This window comes from Geotrypetes seraphini, chromosome 2 (assembly GCF_902459505.1).
Source record: "Geotrypetes seraphini chromosome 2, aGeoSer1.1, whole genome shotgun sequence".
In the NCBI taxonomy this organism is placed as follows: domain Eukaryota; kingdom Metazoa; phylum Chordata; class Amphibia; order Gymnophiona; family Dermophiidae; genus Geotrypetes; species Geotrypetes seraphini.
The window spans coordinates 309,612,623-309,633,294 of record NC_047085.1 but is presented as its reverse complement, the minus strand read 5'-3'; the positions used below and the strand labels follow the sequence as shown (position 1 = coordinate 309,633,294).

The following is a 20,672-nucleotide window of genomic DNA, read 5'->3' as shown; positions in this document are numbered from 1 at the left end:
CCAAACTTGTTGGTAGCGTCCAGATACCACAACAGAAGATTGTGCATGGCTAAGGACCTCAAACACCTGGTCCTACTCCCTCAAACCAGAGGAAGCCAAAAGCAGGAAGCCAGACTTCTTGATTCACATGGAAAGCGGAAACCACGTTTGGAAGAAAATAAGAACAGTATGCAGCATCACTGCGGAATTCGAGAAACACAAAAAGGGATCCCTGCAGGAAAGAGCCTGAAGCTCTGAGACTCTCCGGGCTGAAGTAATAGCTACAAGGAAGACCTGCCTTGATTGTGAAGTCCATCAGAGATGCCTGCAACAGAAGCTCATACGGGGGAATGAGCCAGAGAGCAAAGAACCACATCAAGGTTCCAGGTCGGACAGGGAAGGCGAACCACATTCGGATGAACTGCCGAGAAGCCCCTTAGGGAAGGAAAGCCCACACACAAAAGCCCAGCAAGCTGAATTTGGAACAAAGCTACTGCTAGACCCTTCTGCAGGACATCCTACAGAAACTCCAGGACCCGAGGAATCACTGGAAGAGGAGGGTCCACCTCCAAGCCTTCGCATAGTCCGCTACTATGGGCTTCCATTTGCAGTGAAGCAACTTGGCAAGCATAACTGAAGAATAGCCCCAGCCAGCCAAGACCCGTGCGCTCAAGACCCTGCCATAAGACTGAAGCGGTCCGGATCCTGTGTCACAATTGGACCCTGTGTGAGGAGGCAAGAATGACAAGGCAACCGGAGCTCCCGATCCTGCTGGAGCCGAACCAAGGCAGCATACCACAGCCGCCTCTGCCAATTGGGTGCCATCAGATTCACCTAATCCTCATGTTCCATTATTCACCTCAAAAGACGCCCTATCATGAACCATAGAGGGAGGGAAGACATAAAGAAGACCCTCCCGGCACCAGGGCTGAACCAGAGCATCCAGGCCTTCGTTGCCTGCCTCTCGACAGCTACTGAAGAACCGATCAACCTTTTTCGTTGGCCGCAGTCACTAAGAGATCGAACATGGGAAACCCCCACTGATCTGTTATGCCATCAAGTGCTCTTTGAGAGATTGATCACTCTCCGGAGTCGAGAGTCTCACGACAGAGAAAGCTGCTTGAACGTTGTTCATTCCTGCCACGTGTGCAGCAGACAGAGCCATAAGACGTCTCTCCACCCCCCAAAAGAGCAACTGAGCCTCCCTGCTTAGAGAGGGACTCTTCGAGCCTCCCTGACAATTGACATAAGCCACTGCCGTGGCATTGTCCAAGAACACACTGACGGCTCAATGATGGAGACGACCTTCGAAGTGGAGAAGGGCCAGCCGAATCGTCCGCAGCTCCAGGTGAATGATCGACCACTTGTGCTCTGTTGGCACCCACCAGCCCTGAACTGGGACAGTCATATACACTGCTCCCCAGCCTTTTAGATTCACATCCGAAGACAAGATCACCCAATCTGAGATCCAGAGCAGAAGGCCCCTGGACACAACTACCACGCTAGACCTTTACACGTCACCGCCAACCAGGGCAGGAGTGTATGTAACGAATCTCACTGTGGATTCCAGAGCAAAATCAGAGCCTCCTGCAGCGGACGCAGAAAGGATCTGACCCACAGGACCACATTGATCATTATTATCATGGTCCCCAGAACCAGGAAATGCCATCAGGAACAGAGTGGCCAGAAGGCCTCTGACAACCTGTTGTAGCTTCTCCTGATGGGGCATGGGTAGAAACACTGCATTCTAACCCTTGCAAAAATCAAACTCCCAGGTACTCCAAGTCCTAGGCAGGCTTGAAGTGACTCTTCCTGAAATTGATCACCCAGTCCAGACGTTGTAACAATTGCACTACCAGCCAGACACCCCTCGAACAGCAAGGGAGCTCTGAACAGCCACTCGCCAAGGACTGGCGAACCAGGACACCCAGGGTGTGAAGATGGGCCGCCACCACCACCACTTTCGTGAAGGACTGGGGTGCTGCAAATTGAAATGTTGCCCAAGAACATGGAACCACAGACTCTTCCGTTGGTCCGGGAAAATGGGAATGAGGAAATATGCCTCCATCAGATTCAATGAGGCTAGAAACTCCCCCGGCGCCACCAATGCTATCACTGAGCGTACCGTCTCCATGCAGAATCGAGGACCTTCAGGGCTGCATTGACCACCTTGAGGTCCAGATTTGGTCTCCAACTGTCAGATCCTTTCTTTGGAATGATGAAGTATATCAAGTATCTCCCAGAGCCGAAGTCTCGTTCTGGCATGTGGCAAAAGCCGCAATATCCAAAAATCTGCCGACTGTGGCCTGCACCCGAACCACATTCTCAGGGCGGCCTGCAGGGGAATCCAGAACATACTCGGTCAGAGGACAGAGAAACTCCAATTTGCTGTCATCTATGAGACCCTCTAGAGCCCAGCAGTCAAGAGGAGATGGCCTCCCATTCTGCCAGAAAGGCTGACAACTGCCCCCCGATGTGCGGAAGAGGAGACAGCGGCCTGGCGTCAGAACTGTTTCTAAGCAGAACCCGCCAACCGATTTGCCGCAGACTGAAGGCAGGGCCCGCTGAAGTGTGGTCTGGTGGACGAAGAGGACTGTTGACCTGTGGAAAACCCGAGTACGGATGAAAACGCCAGAAAGGATGAAAATTACTGAAAAATCACAAAAATAAACATGAGCAGAAAAGACAAGATCCTACAGCCTGGCTTGTAGGAAAGAAGACTGCAGTGGACATGAGCATGTTCAGAGGGAGGGGGGTAAAAGCCTCTGATGTTTTGAGGCTTCCTATAGATTCCTGGAGGGAGGAGAGAAATAACCCACTGGTCCAGGAATAAAGTGGGATTGCATAAGAACAGTGCACACTATGGACAACACAGAAAAATTTGCAGTTTTCCCTGTTGTCTCAAATTAAACATGAAATGAAATAATGGCATGAGAAATTTTGACATTCCCATTTTGTATGAAACAGATGCAGATTCTTAACAGGCCCCATGTACTGGTTCTTGTGACCCCACAAACAGTCAGGTTTTCAGGGGACTTGGAATCTGCAGGAGAATGATATACCAGAGACTCAGTATGTATAAATGACTTGTACATTTCTCTCCTGCAGATTCCTGGTGGATAGCCTGAAAACCCAACTGACTGTGGGGGTCACAGGTTGGGAAGCCCCGTAATAGGGAATGCAAGAAAGTAAAATATCTGGAAATATCACATGCCAGTCAATTTTTTGTTGTTTAACTCTCATATTTCAAACAAAACAAACTGACCTCACATTTAAATAAGTGACCCGACCATAGGAGTTTAACCGACAAATTCAGAGTCACTCAGAGATATGAAACTCTTCAAGGGGGGGACCGCACCCCCCTAGTGGTGAACCAGAGTTTACTTTCCAGTCATTGCAACTGTTTCAATGCTGGTTATGCTCCAAGGTTGGTTACACTAAATAAATAAATAAATAAAGCTTGTTATAATTTTGCAAACATTTGTGTGGAGTTTCTTCTTTCTTTTTAAATTTTTCAAGCAAACATCGCTCTAAAATGAGCAAACTGTAGCACAGTAACTGAACTTTATGACAAGTTGGGGGTCTCTACGTGGCCCCGTTTCGGTTTCTTCTTCAGGAGACCCTATCATAAGCATTATAAAAGTCCTTTTAAATGTTGGTAAGATACTTTAAATTCGCGATGCAGCAACATCTGAAAAACAAAATGTGTACAAAAGCCGAGTTTGTAAGGAAAGATTTCACTGTCCTCACTACGGCAACTTTCTAAGTAAGTTTAAAAGCTATAACATGGGGAGAAGCACTGAAAAGTACATACCGTCAAAGAAAGGGGGGGGAATAGTACTTTTGGATTCTGATCAATATGTGGCAGAAGCTGAACGCCAATTATCAGATCAAAATTATTATATCCGTTTGCAAGAAGATCCTACTCCTCACATACAGGATGCTATTTCCACACTTTTAGTACAAGCTGTTGAAGCAGGGATCATAACAGATAAAGAATTCAATTTCCTTTTATGCAAACATCCTCGGATCCCTGTGATTTATTTTGTTCCAAAAATCCACAAATCACTCCACAACCCTCCAGGTAGACCTATTGTTTCTGGAATAGGTTCCATTTTAGAACCCCTATCCACTATACTTGACATGTATTTAAGGGATAGAGTTCCTTTAGCTCCATCCTATGTACTCGACTCTGCCAATATGATTAACATTCTAGACCAATATCACAATGTACCAGCTCATGCCACACTCATTACTTTAGATATATCAGCCTTGTACACCAATGTTCCACAGAAGGATGCAATAGAAATTATTAAAGAAGAACTATTGGCACTAGATTTGCCCCATCATAGAGTTGATTTGTGACTCAACTAGCACACATTGCTTTAAGTATGAATTATTTTCAGTTTGACACACTGTATTATAAACAAATTAAGGGTACAGCTATGGGGGCAAAAATGGCCCCATCTGTGGCATGTCTGTACGTATCCAAATTTGAGAAGACTTTTCTATATACATCCACATATTGGAAAGATTTCTTACTTTGGAAATGGTACATCGATGATATTTTTGCGGTATGGATAGGATCTCCTGTAGTGTTTCAAACATTTTTGGAGTGGTTAAACTCTTGTGACAATAATTTACAATTTACCATGAGTACTGATGAAAAACAGCTTCCATTTTTAGATATACAGATTTGTTTGCATTAAGGTAGTTTTTTTACTACCATCTTCCGGAAATCTACGGATAGAAATAATTTATTGGAATATAGTAGCTTTCACCCTAGACACTTGAGAAATAACATCCCTGCAGGGCAGTTCCTACATCTTAGGAGACTTTGCACTACAATTCAAGAGTATGTCCAGAAGGTCAATGACATGAAAACACGATTCACACAAAGGGGGTATCCAATATCAGTTATCAAAAAAGCATACAAGAGGGGGCTGTATGCCAACAGATCACTATTATTGAATCCCATTCCAAAAGAAGAGGAAGACACTATAGTATGTGTCCTCCCATATTCAGTACGAGCTTTTGACATCAAAAGGATCATCAAGAAGCATTGGGGAGTCATGCAATATCATAAGACATTTCAACAAATACCTCGTTTTGCATTCTCCAAACCACGTAATTTGAGACAACAGTTGGTACAGTCACAGTTTATAAAACATCCTTCAGAAAAAACAGTTGGGCAACATGTTCCATGTGGACATTGTAAAATGTGCAAACATAGTGTTACCTTACAGCACATGTCCACGTACAATAGTTGTCTAAATAAAATCCAATCCCCAGCCACAGATTGTGAGTCTAGACAAGTGGTGTATGTGATTCAATGCCCGTGCCACTTATTGTATGTGTGTTGTACCATAAGTAGCATAAAAATCCGGATTGGAAAACATATCAGTAGGATCCGTTCTGAAGTGAAAGAAGCCCCTCTGGTTCAACATTGGCTGCAACATCAGCACGCGATTACTGATCTTAAATTCTCAGTACTAAATACTATCAAGTTAATCAGAGGAGGAGATGTGGCCCATGTCCTTTGGAGACAAGAACAGAAGTGGATTTTTACTTTGAATAAGTTGCACCCCAATGGCCTCAACAGTGAAATGGAATGGATTGCCTTTTTGTGAAAAGACTGTTGGTGACACCCCGATTTATACTTTGTTGTATTTGAAAGGTTTTCAGCTTTTTTGTGATCTTGCTACCCCGTGTATACTCTTTTGTATGGCATTGTCTTTTCCAGCATCAGATTTTGATGATACACATCATGTCACGTATATATACATAAAAATGACGTCAGGTATATTTCTAACGTGTAGGTAGCTCCTCCCCTGCTCTGTATATTTAAACTGGAGAGCTGCCGTCATGGTTCCTTTGGCAGTTGAAAACTTCTCTGAATCGACAGTGTTCTTTGACGGTATGTACTTTGCAGTGCTTCTCCCCATGTTATAGCTTTTAAACTTACTTAGAAAGTTGCCGTAGTGAGGACAGTGAAATCTTTCCTTACAAACTCGGCTTTTGTACACATTTTGTTTTTCAGATGTTGCTGCATCGCGAATTTAAAGTATCTTACCAACATTTAAAAGGACTTTTATAATGCTTATGATAGGGTCTCCTGAAGAAGAAACCGAAACGGGGCCACGTAGAGACCCCCAACTTGTCATAAAGTTCAGTTACTGTGCTACAGTTTGCTCATTTTAGAGCGATGTTTGCTTGAAAAATTTAAAAAGAAAGAAGAAACTCCACACAAATGTTTGCAAAATTATAACAAGCTTTATTTATTTATTTATTTAGTGTAACCAACCTTGGAGCATAACCAGCATTGAAACAGTTGCAATGACTGGAAAGTAAACTCTGGTTCACCACTAGGGGGGTGCGGTCCCCCCCTTGAAGAGTTTCATATCTCTGAGTGACTCTGAATTTGTCGGTTAAACTTCTATGGTCGGATCACTTATTTAAATGTGAGGTCAGTTTGTTTTGTTTGGATTCTAGTATTTTCTGACTTCCTCTAGCTCTAAACTAGTGTTACCCCAGTGATTTCATAAGGAAATTAACTCTCATATTTGGCAACAATCTTTTCAACTGTTAAAAATATAGGTGAAGGTTATGAATCTGAGCCGAATACTAAGACGGAACTAGCCTCAACTGATGGCACAAATCCAGAATTTGCACCTTGGCATAAAGCCTGAGTAGCTGTACATTTTCTTTTCTAGCTATAAAATGTGTTTTCTTAATAGCCCACGTTCAAGTTACATACAGAAACAACATACCAGTTATAGTACAGGGTGTGCCACGGAAAAGTAGCCCATCTCTGGAGATAGAATGACAAGATGAGCGAACAAGTGGATTGTTTTTATTAATTTACCCACAAGTTACAACAGATGATGAAAGTGGTTCCCGTTCACGTCTATGCACCTTTGCACATAGCCTTCCACAATCACGATTTGCTGTTCCAGGGAGAACGCCATCTTTATGGCACCAGTATTAGAGGCGGGCTACTTTTCCATGGCCCACCCTGTATTATTCTGCATGTCTCAATTATGTGAAACAAAAAATTCTGAAAAATGTAAACATATCTCTTAGCTTCTATAATAAAATTCAGATAAGAGCTTATTTTCAAAACCCACTACCAGTAAGTCCATATTACTTGCATTCCAGTCCTTGGACTGGAAATAAGCCCTTCAATAGTACACTAGCAATCAATTCCAGCATCACGCACACTACTGTCAAAAACTGGTCAAAATATAGAAAGATTAGGTTCTTATCTCAATAATCATATTTGTTGTAGATGTGTCTAGTAGTCCTGAACTGTAGGGTTATGCATCTGAATCTGCAAGTTGCTTCCAGAATGCTGTCAATCATCTCTGAACTCCACCTCCTTCCTAGGAACTTGCTCCTGCACCCTCAGTTTGTACAAAAGAAATCAAGCAGCACTATAATGACAGACATAACTGGAACAAGGGAAACGGGGGGAAAAAAATCCCAGACGCTACAATTTTGGTCTGCTCTGTAACCAATATATCTATCAACATTATAACATTCAAGTAGCTGATCAAAACAGATACCAAAATACAGTTAAACCTTGGATTGCAAGTAACTTGGTATGCAAGTGTTTTGCAAGACAAGCAAAGCATTTTATTAAATTTTAACTTGATATATAAGCAATGTCTTGCAATACAAGTACATACAGTATACACACCTCAAAACTGTCAATGGTTCTCTCTATGACGCTGCAAGAGTATAGTGACTGTTCTAAACAAGCAAAGTCTTGCGATACGAGTACATACAGTATATACGTGTCACATCATCACAACTGAGCCAATGGTTCTTCTCTCTGCTGCTGCAGGAGTGTAGTGACTGTTCTAAATGAGCGAGGTCTTGAAATACAAGTACGTATAGTATTTTGTATTAAAGTTTTTGGGTTCTACTCTATAAGGATTTCTATAGAAATCCTTATAGGAGTGGAATGGTATCTCAGACACATGATAATTTTACGTTGGGAGCCTCAACCCTGAGGAAAGTGATTTGAAATATGAGCATGTTGGTGGAGGCGCTCCCTTAATACTGGCTTCATTACTAAAGCTAAGCATTATTTAGTTTATTTAACATAAGTAGATAAAAATTTTTTTTTTAAATAATATAATATTTCTTTATTGGGCAAAGACAACAAAACACGGTACAACGCAAAACATATACATATCTGTAATACCAAAATACAGACACATCTGGAATACCCACAAATGCAGGTGAGCATAAGTCCACACAAGCCCAATACAGTGTTTTACAATAACCCCCAACAACCCCCCATCAAGGACCCCACCCAGCCCATTCCCCCCATCCCCCCCTTCCCCAACCCAAACCCGTATGGTGTACAAACATTCCAAAGGAGAAAAAAGAAAAAGACAAAGAAAAGAAGAAAGATACAGAAGAAAAGATACCATGGCAAAAGTCAGATCATACATTGCGCCAGGGGAAGCAGCATACGATCCCCCACACAGTAGCAGAACAACCCAAAAGATTAGCAATTCAGCAGCATACTTCTCTCCCTATGCGAAAGGGACAACCAGTACCCCTCCCATACATCCTGAAATTTAGTCCACCTGCCCTCATCACGGGTCCCCACCATCCTACGCTCCACAAGCGCTAAATCATAAAGGGACAATTGCCACTGGGAAAAAGAGGGTGCATGTGGAACCCGCCAGGAGACCAGAATGGCCTTCTTAGCCAGGAGGAGAGCCTTGAACACCAATAATCTCTGCCCACCAGAACAGCTGGAAAGAGCCTCTCCAGCATAGAAAAGAGCAATATCCGGGGTACACGCAGGCAATGAGAGAGATAGGAAGGACAGGAAAGCCCACACTCGCCTCCAAAAAGCCTGTATCAGAGGGCAAGTCCAGAACATATGTCCCAGGGTAGCTGGACTCGCAGGGCATTTAGGACAGCGCGCATGCTCCGCAAAGCCAGCACGATAAGCCCTCTGAGGAGAGATAAACATTCTCTGAAGGAATTTATAATCCTGTTCCCTGTGGAGCATATTACAGGAAAGAGTGCGCAAGAAAACAAAACAATGAGAAAGTAATGGGGACGTGATAGTGCAACCTAAGTCAGCGCTCCATGCCCCAGCCAGCAAATCAGCCCGCTCAGTCGACAACGGCAGCTGCAGCGCAGTGACATAATAACGTAGGCGCGGAGCTGGATCCTCCCACAATGCCAGACTCTGTCCCAGGCTCTTCGCCACCGAAGCACGCAGAAAGGTTCCTCCAAGACTAAGCACATAATGGCGAAGTTGCATATAGCTAAAGGCATCCACTCGGTCTAACCCATATAATGACGCCAATCCAGTAGTAGAGAGAGGAACCCCGCGATCATCAAGAACATCCCCCACCCTGCGGTTCCCCCGTGCATGCCAAAGCCGAAAAACTCGATTATCACTGCCCGGGCTAAACTGGAGATTCCCCACAAAGGGTAACATAGGAGAGACCCCATAATTAACCCCCAGATGTTTACAAAGCAATTTCCAGATGAGTCTCATATAAGCCCAGACCACATGCCCTCGCTGAGAAGGGTCTAACTGGGCCGAGGGTGCATGCAACAGAAACAATCCCGAAACCGGAGACAAAAAATCCCTTTCCACCGAAAAAGTCAAAAAGGAGGAACTCTCCAGACACCAATCTCGAACTAATCTCATACCACACGCCAAATTGTATGCTCGAAGGTCTAACAGACCGAAACCCCCCTGCGCCTCCGGTAACATCAAGACACGGAAGGGCAGACGAGGTCTCCGCCCCCGCCACAGAAAAAGCCTCAGGGCACGATATAATTCCTCCAGTACGCACGGCGCAGCCAGATTGGTAAAGTCTGCAACAGATATAGCCACCGGGGTACTACCATCATATTATATAAAAAGATGCGGCCCGCCATAGAAACCGGCAGAGCACCCCACAGGCGGAGGCTCTCAATAGACCGCCTAAGCATGGGCCTGACATTAATCTCATAAAGGCGCGATAAAGAGGAAGGTATTAAGACACCCAGATATTTCACCTGTAGAGAGGCCTCTTTCAAGGGGAAGTCAGACCAGAGGTGAGAAATATGTAAGTGGAGAGGCAGTGCCTCAGATTTGGACACATTAAGTTTAAGGCCCGAGAGCTCCCCAAATTTACTAAACAATTCCAACAAGAGAGAGAGATGCGAGACCGGATCCGTAAGCAGAACCATGATATCATCCGCGAAAGCCATGCATCGCAGGGAGGAACCTCCGACCTCCACACCCGCAAGCAGGGGATGAGTACGAATACACAGTAATAGGGGTTCCAAAAATAAAATATAAAGCAAAGGGGACAAAGGGCAACCCTGCCTAGTGCCCCGTTGTAGAGAAAAGACCGGAGAGGCCTTCCCATTGACCAGCACAGCAGCCTCAGGACTAGAGTACAAGGCAAGGAGAGCCCCCAGAAAGAACCCATCCACCCCATATCGGTGTAACAACGGGAAAAGAAAGGCCCACTCAACCCGATCAAAGGCCTTTTCGGAATCAAAACTAATAGCCAGGGCCGGCTGCTTCCTAGAATCACAATGGGCCAAGGCAATCAAGAGCTTACGAACGTTGTGACCCGCCTGCTGCCCCTGCACAAAGCCCACCTGGTCCACCCCTACCAACGAAGGAACCAACGGGGCCAACCGATTAGCCAAAATCCGGGCCAATATTTTCAAGTCAATGTTAATGAGTGAAATAGGACTCCACCAAAAGAGGGTCCTTACCTGGTTTTAGGCAGGACCGTAATCAGCGCCCAATTGGACCCAACAGGAAAATGTCCCCCTTCCACAGAATGCTGAAAGTATCTTCTCAACGGATCAGCCACATAACCCTGCAAAAGACGATAGAACTCCCCACTATAGCCGTCCGGACCCGGATATTTACAAAGGGGGAGATTCTTAATAACCCCTAAGACCTCCTCCCGAGTGATAGGGGAGGCCAGGCTCGCGCTGTCCGTCTCTGAGAGTCGAGGTAAGGGGAGAGAGTCTAGATAAACCTGAATCGGAACATCCCTATCCACCACCTCCGCTGAATAAAGAGAACTATAAAAGGAGACAAAAAGCCGTTCCAGATGAGATTGAGCTGTAACCAACCGCCCCCCAGAGTCCTTAAGAGAGGTAATGGAGGAGGATCCCCTCCGCGCCCTAGTCAACTGAGCCAACATTCTGCCCGGCCTGTTGCCAAAACGGTGCAATCTATACTTGTAATAAAAAAGAGATTTTTGGGCACGTTCATGTAAAAGGGCATGGAGCGCTGACTGTGCCACCTGAAAATCCCGCTTATGAGACCCCGTGGGGGAATGAAGGGCCAAAAGCCTGCACTCCCGAACCCTACGCTCAAGGGTCAAGATCTTGGCTGCCATTAGTTTCTTCCTGCGAGCGCAATAGGCCAACACAGCACCACGGAGCACTGCCTTTGCGGCCTCCCAGAAAAGACCCCCCTCATCCACATGCCCACCATTAAACTCTACGTACTCCTGCCACTGCTGCTCGAGGTCCACTTTAAAATCCGGGTCAGAATACAAGGCCACCGGAAACCGCCATCGCCCCCCTCCACCCTGGGTGCCCCCCGCCAGACTCACATCCATCCACACCGGAGTGTGATCTGAAATGACCAGCGCACCTATCTCAGATTTATGGACCGCATAAAAGTAAGAACGGGAAAGAAAAATAAAATCAATTCCAGATGAGGAATCATGCGCTCTAGATGTATGCGTGAAATCCTTTTCACCAGGTTGCAATGTTCTCCAGACATCCACCAAATCTAAAGCATTCATCCACGCATGTAGCCCATTATCTGACCTTCCAGACGAACGTAGGGCCCCCCTAGTAGAATCCAGGACAGGATCCAAAATAGAATTAAAGTCCCCCAGAAAGATCATGGGGACCCCCGGCGTCTGTGATAAAGACATTATAACCCCCAAAAGCTTCTTATAAAAAGCCCTTTGAGCACTATTAGGAGCATACACTGATATCAAAATAACTGGACGCTGAGACAACATACCCTGAACTATTACGTAATGACCCTCTGGGTCGGAAATGACTCCCGACTGTACAAAGGGCACCGATTTATGAATCAACAAGGCTACCCCGGCCTTCGCCTTAGGAGAAGAGGCAGAGTAACATTGGCCCACCCAGGACCGTCTCAGTTTGCTATGTTCCCTTTCATTAAGCTTGGTCTCCTGCAACCCCACAATATCCGCCTGGTGTCGGGCTAGGTGTTGTATAATCTTAGTCCTCTTAATAGGGGAATTAATGCCTGACACATTCCATGTCACACAGCGCACTCCCCGTTTAGGTGGCATCCCACACAATGACCAAGTAGACCCTCTGAGCAAAAAAGGAGTAAACCGTTGCCAGGAGTCCCAGCCCTCCCCCCAGCAACCAAACAACCAACCATCTAACATCCACATCCATTCCACCACCACACGGATCCCACCCCTCCACCCCGCCCCTACCCTCACCACCCCAACCCCACCTCCCCCCGCCCTGACCCCCCATACTCCAAATACCACCTCTCCAGAGAAGGGACCCAAAAGACCCAAGCCCCCCCTCCCCAACCTCCCACACAGCAAGCCCGCACCCATTAGTAGAATAATAATAAGAAAGAAAATGAAAGAAAGAAAGACCACAATATCAATAAGTGAAAAACTAATAGTAATATGAGCAATAGTGATAAGAATATTATGAATAAACAGAAACGGGGCCAGCAAAACTACAACCCCCAACAGAAATATTATCATATAACAGAGCCACAATCAGCAAATCCGGCACCCTCCAACAGGAGGGCATACTTAACACATGGCACAGAGCAAAATATCAGAATGCACTCAAGGCTAACGAGGCCCCCAAACAGGGACCTGCTCCAGCACAATAAGGAAAATAAGAAAGAGCAATCCGAGGCGTCTCTTCATGCAGGTAGTCCTCCCGCCGCAGAGACCCTCTCACAAGCAGAGTGGAAACCACCAAGAAATGTCATCACTCTTCAAGTGCTGGGCGCCAGATCAGGAAACCAAAGGTATACTTGCGCCCGTGCCGCCTCACAGTTATCGAACAGGAATGGTTGGCCATTATGCAGCACCCGAAGCTTAGCTGGAAACTGAAGCGTGAATCGCATCTTTTTCTCCGATAGAAGCATGCAGACTGAGGAAAAGCTCCTACGAAGGGAAGCCACTGGAGCAGAATAGTCCTGGAACAACAAGACACGCTGATTTTGGAACCGAAGATCCTGTTTGTGTCTATAATTTTTCAGCAGCAGATCTTTCAGAGCAAAATTAAGAATCCGGATGATCACCACACGTGGCCTGGCCAAGCCATCCTGCTTCTTGCCTAGACGGTGTGCACGCTCAATACGCAAGGGGCCCAGACCATGTGCCACAAACAGCTCCGCCGCCAGCCATTTTTCCAAGGTAGCCAATAAGTCCGCATCCAGCACCGATTCTGGGATGCTCACTAGACGGAGGTTGTTCCGCCTGGAGCGATTCTCCAGGTCATCCAGCTTTTCCTCACAATGGGTCACTTTGCTCTGCAGACGTTGAAGCTCCGCCTGAACCGAAACCAGGGTATCCTCCGCGGAGCTGACTCGATGTTCCACTTCCTGCACTCGTCCATTAAATTCTGCAACTGTCGTGGTAAGCGTTGCCAGGGTGTCGTGCACTTTGTCCAAGCGGGTGCCCAAAGCAGCCACCACCGCCTCAGTCAGCCGCGCGAGCGTCTCCTCGCTCACAGAGTCTGCCGCCTCAGCCGCACCCGCCATCTTTCCCTCACCACCAGGCCCAGATTTTAGAGTGCCTCGCTCCTTCTTCCCCGATTTAGAGGCCATCTCCGCGCTGCCTTTCTGGACAAACCTGTCCATACGCCGGCAGCGACTCAGAGGGTGAGATCGGGCGGAAATGTAGACGCAGATTTTCGTGCAGGGAGGTTGGACAGGAGAGAAACCGCAGAGCTCAGGGAAAGTGCGTCTCTCCTGCTCTCCGCACGGCCATGCCCCCCCCCGATAAAATTTTTTTTAAAAACTTATGAAAAAAAGAAACAAAAATAAGTTATTCTTGATCCAATGAAGATCGGGTTCTGTGATCTGTTTCACATGAACCAGTGGGGTTGTTTAACCCTCTAAGGATCATAATTATTTAAAATGATGATCTGGTTTAGATCTGTAATAAATGTTAAGAACCTGATATACTGGAAGTTTTGAAGTTGACTTCTTTATATGTGCCACACGTTGCCTTTCAACCTCATTAATCTGCTGGCTCACTGTTGGTTTCGTTATCTGCCAGCTTGCCTGTATACATCCCATGCTTTTAGTTGTTTTCACTTGGGTGATTCTGTTTTTGTCATATTATTTGCTTTTTCAAATTACAGCTTCAATCATTAAACACTGACTTGTTTGCCATTTGTTGATACATATGTTTTTATAGATTGCAGAATATACTTTTAGTTGTTCATTGTTTTCAGGTTAGCCTTTTTAAAAGTTTTGTTTATATGTTTCATTTGTATCACTTAATGATGTTCCTTTTTATATCCTTTACATTTGCTTTTATTCATTTTTTATGGATGTTTTATTAGGGGGGGGGTTATCATGTTTTATACTATACACGTATTTTACATTATGTAGGTACTTGTATGAGATTGGGTGGAGATTGGGCGGGATCTGGCGCACGACTTAGCCTGTGTTTTGGATTTCAGCCCCTTAATGTGATTGAGTTTGACACCCCTGATCTAATGGATTACAAGATCTGAGGCAACATGGGTTTACTAAAGGTAAATCGTGCCAAAAAAACCTGATTGAATTCTTTGACTGGGTGACCAGAGAACTGGATCAAGGACAGGCGCTAGATGCAATTTACTTAGATTTCAGCAAAGCCTTTGACACGGTTCCTCATAGGAGGCTCTTAAAGAAACTCCATGGGCTGAAGTTAGGGCCCAAAGTGGTTAACTGGATGAGAAACTGATTGACGGACAGATGCCAGAGGGTAGTGGTAAATGGAATTTGCTCAGAGGAGGGTCAGGTGAGTAGTGGAGTGCCTCAAGGATCAGTGCTGGGACCAATTCTGTCCAACATTGCTGAAGGGTTAGAAGGTAAGGATAGCCTTTTTGCAGATGATACCAAGATTTGTAAGAGTGGACACCCCGGAGGGAGTGGAAAACATGAAAAAGGATCTGCAAAAGTTAGAAGAATGGTCTAGCATCTAGCAACTAAAATTCAATGCGAAGTGTAGAGTGATGCATTTGGGGGGTAGAAATCCAAGAGAACCATATGTGCTGGGAGGTGAGAGGCTGATAAGCACTGACGGAGAGAGAGGCCTTGGGATGATTGTGTCCAAGGATCTAAAGGCATCTAAACAGTGCAAAAAGGCGGTGGCTGTAGCCAGGATGCTAGGCAGTATAGTATGACCTTGCTGATCATCCAATCCTTGATCCAAATCCCAGCAGAGGATGCTGGTATAGTAAGGGAGATGGTAGCAGTATGGAGTTTAATAAGGAGATCCTGAGTTCTCAGCTGTTCAGAGGTTGGATTCTGGCCTCATGACTGCAGAACTGGAAATCTCTTCTGGTGAAATTATTTAGGATGTGTACTCGGAGACATAGCCAGGTTTTCACATCAGGGAGCAGCCTTTTGTAAAATGGCACCAGTGCAAGGCTGAAGGACCAGGAAAGAGGAGAGGGTTAAAATCTGCATAGGTATATGCGATTAGGTGCCTCTGCTGTTTGGGAAAGGCTAAGGTAAGGTGGGGTGGGGGGCAACACTCATGCCAGCAGTAAAGGGACATGTCTGCAGTAAGGGCGCTTTTGAACACAGCAGGGAAAGATCCTGTCACTGTGTCTTTGGTGCATATGCAAGTTTCCAAGTTTAGTTTCAAAATTTATTATATCTTTGATATACTGTCTATCAAGAATTATCTAAATGGTTTATTTCCCCCTAGTATCTCTATTACTGATGGTATTATGCATAATGAATGCACTCCAGAGAATTATATGCCCAAAACATCCAAATACAGTAGAATAAGTACGTAAGAATAAGAAGGTAAGAATAGCCTTACTGGGTCAGACCAATGGTCCATCTAGTCCAGTAGCTCGTTCTCATGGTGGCCAATCCAGATCACTAGCACCTGGCCAAAACCCAAAGAGTAGCAACATTCCATGCTACCAATCCAGGGCAAGCAGAAACTTCCCCAATGTCTTAATAACAGACTTTTCCTCTAGGAATTTGTCCAAACCTTTCTTAAAACCAGCTATGCTATCCGCTTTTAACACAACCTCTAGCAACGCGTTCCAGAGCTTAACTATTCTCCGAGTGAAAAAATATTTCCTCCTATTGGTTTTTAAAGTATTGGTGGATGCTGGATAACTGTTTTCTCCGTTGATTGAGTGTGCTGTTAGAACACAGATTGCAATCCCCCACCCTCTCCCTCCCCAAAGTGACAGCACGGCAGTGGTCCTAAGCCGTAAAACCATTCTCCGTCAAGCCCTGAAGTTAGAGAAGCAGGTGACGGTCCAGAGCCATGAACCCCTTTGCTCCCTCCCTCCCTTCCTTTTTTATCCGAAGCACAGCGGGTCAGCGGGAGGCAGCCTCAAAAAACAGACTGCTTGCTGCCAGCCCCAGAAGGGCCTTTCCTCCAACACGTCGAAGCCCAGCAATGGGTACATTTAGGGTGGGCACCGAACTTCTGCATCACTAGGCGATGCTAGCCATGATTCTGAAAGGACCCTAGGTGCCATAAATGTAAGCCTGTAAAACCCAGTTAAACTCTCCTCTCCCCCTTGAAATCTGTGCAAAACTCTGCTGCACGACTCAATCTTCTACCAACCTCGCTACGCTCATGTCACCCCTCTCTTTAAGTCACTTCACTGGCTCCCTATCTGCCATCACATACAGTTCAAGATCTTATTGCTGACCTACAGGTGTGTTCATTCTGCTGTCCCTCAATATCTCTCCTCACTTCTCTCTCCTTATACACCTCCCAGAGAACTCCATTCCTCAAATAAGTCACTCTTAGCGTTACCCTTCTCCTCCACTGCCAATTCCAGACTTTTTTCCCTTCATCTAGCTGCCCCCTATGCCTGGGATAAATTACCCAAGTTTGTCCGTCAAGCCCCTTCCCTTGTTTAAAAGCAGACTGAAAACCCACCTTTTTGATATAGCTTTCAATCCTTAATCCTACTCCTCTGCCCTCCAACCCAGCCCACTGATTATCCATTCCCCTTAACTATATCCATGACATCTTGTTTGTCTGTCTTGCCTGTTTAGATTGTAAGCTCTTCCAAGCAGGGACTGTTTTCTTCTTCTTTGTGACTCTATGCAACGTTGCGTGCGTCTGGTAGCGCTACAGAAATAATTAACAGCAGTAACATCAAATATCTTGCAAAACAAGAAGCAGCTGTTAGGTCCATACTAAATTCTTCAAAGAGCATTTATGGCCGGCTCACCTGTAAGGGTTAGTATCCAGCACCTCAGCGCTCATTTTCTGAATGAGGGGCCGCCCCGACCGCTCCTTAGCCTTCTCGCGGCTCAATTCTTCCTCCAGCTCCCGGATGCGAGCCGACAAATCCTCCACCAGGCTGACCGAGGCCATGCTGAGCCCCGAAGGCCACGTCTGCACTGCAGCACGAAAAGCAGCAGCAGCAGCTAAGCTAATCAACTTCCGTCTTCCGCTCGGCCCTCGGCCTCCCCCAATCCTTTCCTAGCCCCGCCCTTAGCCGTGAGGAGGAAGAGATCCGTCCACGCGTGCCCACGCGCAGCTCCTCCTCGTCTGCTCTAATCCCTGCTCCTGTCCGTATCGTGCATGTTCCGGGAGCAGACAGCTGTGCGCCTCCTTTTCTTGCTTACTCACTCCCCAACGCAGGGGAAAAAAAAGTTATCTGTACACCTTACTTCTGCAGAAAGCCCGCAGTGATGCCCTTCTCTTGTGATGGTATGGCTGTTTGTTGCACCTATTCACGGCCATTTGTAACTTATAGGAACTCTTGCAGCCACTGTTTGTTCCTCCTGTCTGCCTGCAAGTGAGCATGCTGAACATTCTTATTGCAGTGAATAAAATCAACATCAGAGTCAGATCTGCCTGTATGTTTACCTCTGCTGGGCGGCTCCCTCCTCCCAGCCACACTTCTCTTCACAAAGCCATAGCCGCAGTTCTTACACACGGCCTACAGCTGACCCGGAAGTCTTCCCTCTGACGTCAGAAGGAAGGCTCCTGGGTCGGCTGCGAGATGCATGCAGGCAAGGCAGGATTCATTCTTGGAGGGCCCCTAGGCACGCTGTCTCTCCCCATTGCCGTTTAAAAATAGCAAGGTGAGTCGCCCTCCTTCAGCGGGCCCCCCTCACAGTTTCGGGCCCTAGGCATGTGCCTACATGGCCTAGTGATTAATCCGGCACTGCATGCAGGAGCTGCTGCTCACGGCTTTGCAAAGAAAAGTGCGGCTGGGAGGAAGCAGCCAGTCAGAAGAGATAAACAGCTGAGTTATCAACCTGTAGTATTGAGAAAAAATAATTGGTTACTACCATGGTAAATCAAGATTCACCTTTTACTGCAGCTTATTAACTTCCCCCTAAGCATTTGCTACTCTAAGTAATATATTTAGGAATTGCTTTTTGTGTCATATGTAGTATAAGGGAAAGTAAAGTTATAATTTCTGGCTTCTCTTCAGATCAAATACATTTTTCGCTTTTTACTAAAGATTTTCATTTAGAGGAACATTAATAAGTTTCACTTGATTTCTGAAGTTCCTAATACTGGTGGGACAACTACCATATAGACTTGAAAATAAACCAAGATTTATGGGCCAAAAATGGGGGTCTTGGTTTATATTTGAATTCCCCCTCCCCCCCCCCCCCCCAATTGACCGGTATGCTGCTCTCTTCCCTCTGACCATCAGCACATTGCTGTCCTCCCATCTATTCCTCTCCCCAGGATGACCAGCACTGCTCTCATACACCAGGAATGAACCTTCCCCACCCCCACCTGGTGCTGTTCTCATACACTGGGTCCCATCTCTAGATTGATATCACACACCCTTAAACACACTACCAGTGATCCTCCTTTAGGCCAGTGCAGGGTGTTGAGCAACTGCACATACTTAACGCCTGCGGGCTCCCGCCCTCACTGAGATTCAGCTACAGTGGCAAAATAACACTCCAAATTTAGGTACTCTTGACAAAGTTGATGAACTATTCATGATCCTTTTATCCTTGAAGATTGTTTTTATGTTTATTTTATCATATGTTTTTTAACTATGCATCTGGTTTTATTATGTGTTCATTTTAAATATTGTGTATGTAAATTTTGTAAACCACTTAGTTTTAAACGGTATATAAATTTTTAAAATAAATAAAACTGGGATGAGAACTTTCCAGCACCCCCTCCTAGATCTACAAGGGGTATTGAAAAGTTCTCAGCCCAACCAACTTCCTAAATTCTGAGCATTATCTTGCCATTGAAGCTGAAAAGAGTGTTATTTTATTTTGCAAAGTGCCAATTTGCAGATTTGTATTACTATGTTTTGATATTGTTTCAGAACATTGATTGAACCATGTCAACAAAAAGTATGGAATTTCCAAGAATGGAACACCGGGCTGTCATGGATTTCCTATTTCTGCCGAAGAAAACTCCAAAGGAAATCCATGAATGTATGAGGCAAATATTGAGTAACAAATGATCGTCAAACTCCATACTGAAGAAGTGGTGTACAAATTTTCAGTGTGGAGATTTTAAGACTGAAGATGCAGCAAGGTCTGGAAGGTCTCAGTGTCAACTCATGAAACTGTTGACCATTTCCATTACCTGATTTTGGCAGACAGGTGAATATCAGCTAAAACAATTGTTGAGACACTGTAGATATCCAGAGAACGTGTTAAGTGTATTATTCACAAGCAGCTGGGTAGGCAGAAACTGTCAGCCAAGTGAGTGCCCAAATGTGGCGCAGTGGTTAAAGCTATAGCCTCAGCACCCTGAGATTGTGGGTTCAAACCCATGCTGCTCCTTGTGACCCTGGGCATCACTTAATCTCCCCATTGCCCCAGGTACATTAGATAGTTTGTGAGCCCACCGGGACAGACAGGGAAAACTGCTTGAATACCTGAACAAATGCATGTAAACCATTCTGAGCTCCCCTGGGAGAACAGTATAGAAAATTGATTGAATAAATAAATTAAATAAATGATGTTGAGTGAACACTTCCAAGTTGATTTTGCAGCATTTTCAGTGATCTGGTGCCAACGTTTTGGAATGACTACTTACTGTTCATGAAACATGGTTATACCACTATGATCCTGAGACAAAACAACAGTCCATGCCATGGTGTTACTCAGGTTCTCCAAGGCCAAGGAAATTCAAGACCCAAAAGTCAGCAGGAAAGGTCATGGTCATAGTGTTTTGGGATTAGAAAGGTGTTGCAATGACTGACTATCTTCTAAGGGACCAAACAGTTAATGCAGAATACTACTGTAACTTGCTGTGCTGATTAAAGGAAGCATTGAAAGAAAAAAGGAGAGGAAAGCTATGGAAAGAAGTTCTCTTTCTGCAAGACAATATGCCTGCTCACAAGGCTGGCAAAACGATGAATGTTTTGACACAGTTGGGGTTTCCGTGCATAGCTCATCCACCTTACCAGATCTTGCTCTGACTATTCTATTTTTCCAAACTTAAAAAAAAAGTTTGGAAGGGTGA

At 45.4% G+C, this 20,672-nt stretch overlaps 1 protein-coding gene and 1 non-coding gene across 3 annotated transcripts in view; one reads left to right on the top strand and one right to left on the bottom strand.

Annotated features, from left to right (window-relative positions):
* The window catches only part of UBA5 (ubiquitin like modifier activating enzyme 5), a 74,517-nt gene extending 56,830 nt beyond the window's left edge, over positions 1-17,687 (bottom strand). Inside the window, exon 1 of one of the 2 annotated variants that reach the window (XM_033929978.1) lies at positions 17,437-17,687. In XM_033929978.1, the coding sequence (XP_033785869.1) occupies positions 17,437-17,582 (146 nt within the window). In that variant the 5' untranslated portion in view covers positions 17,583-17,687. The remainder of the gene's footprint in view (positions 1-17,436) is intronic. The other variant, XM_033929977.1, reaches the window with a different exon arrangement.
* Positions 17,688-18,634: 947 nt separating this feature from the next.
* LOC117356131 lies at positions 18,635-18,750 on the top strand. Its single transcript, XR_004538567.1, has one exon. It is a non-coding gene; the product is annotated as a U5 spliceosomal RNA (small nuclear RNA).
* The last annotated feature ends 1,922 nt before the right edge of the window (positions 18,751-20,672 follow it).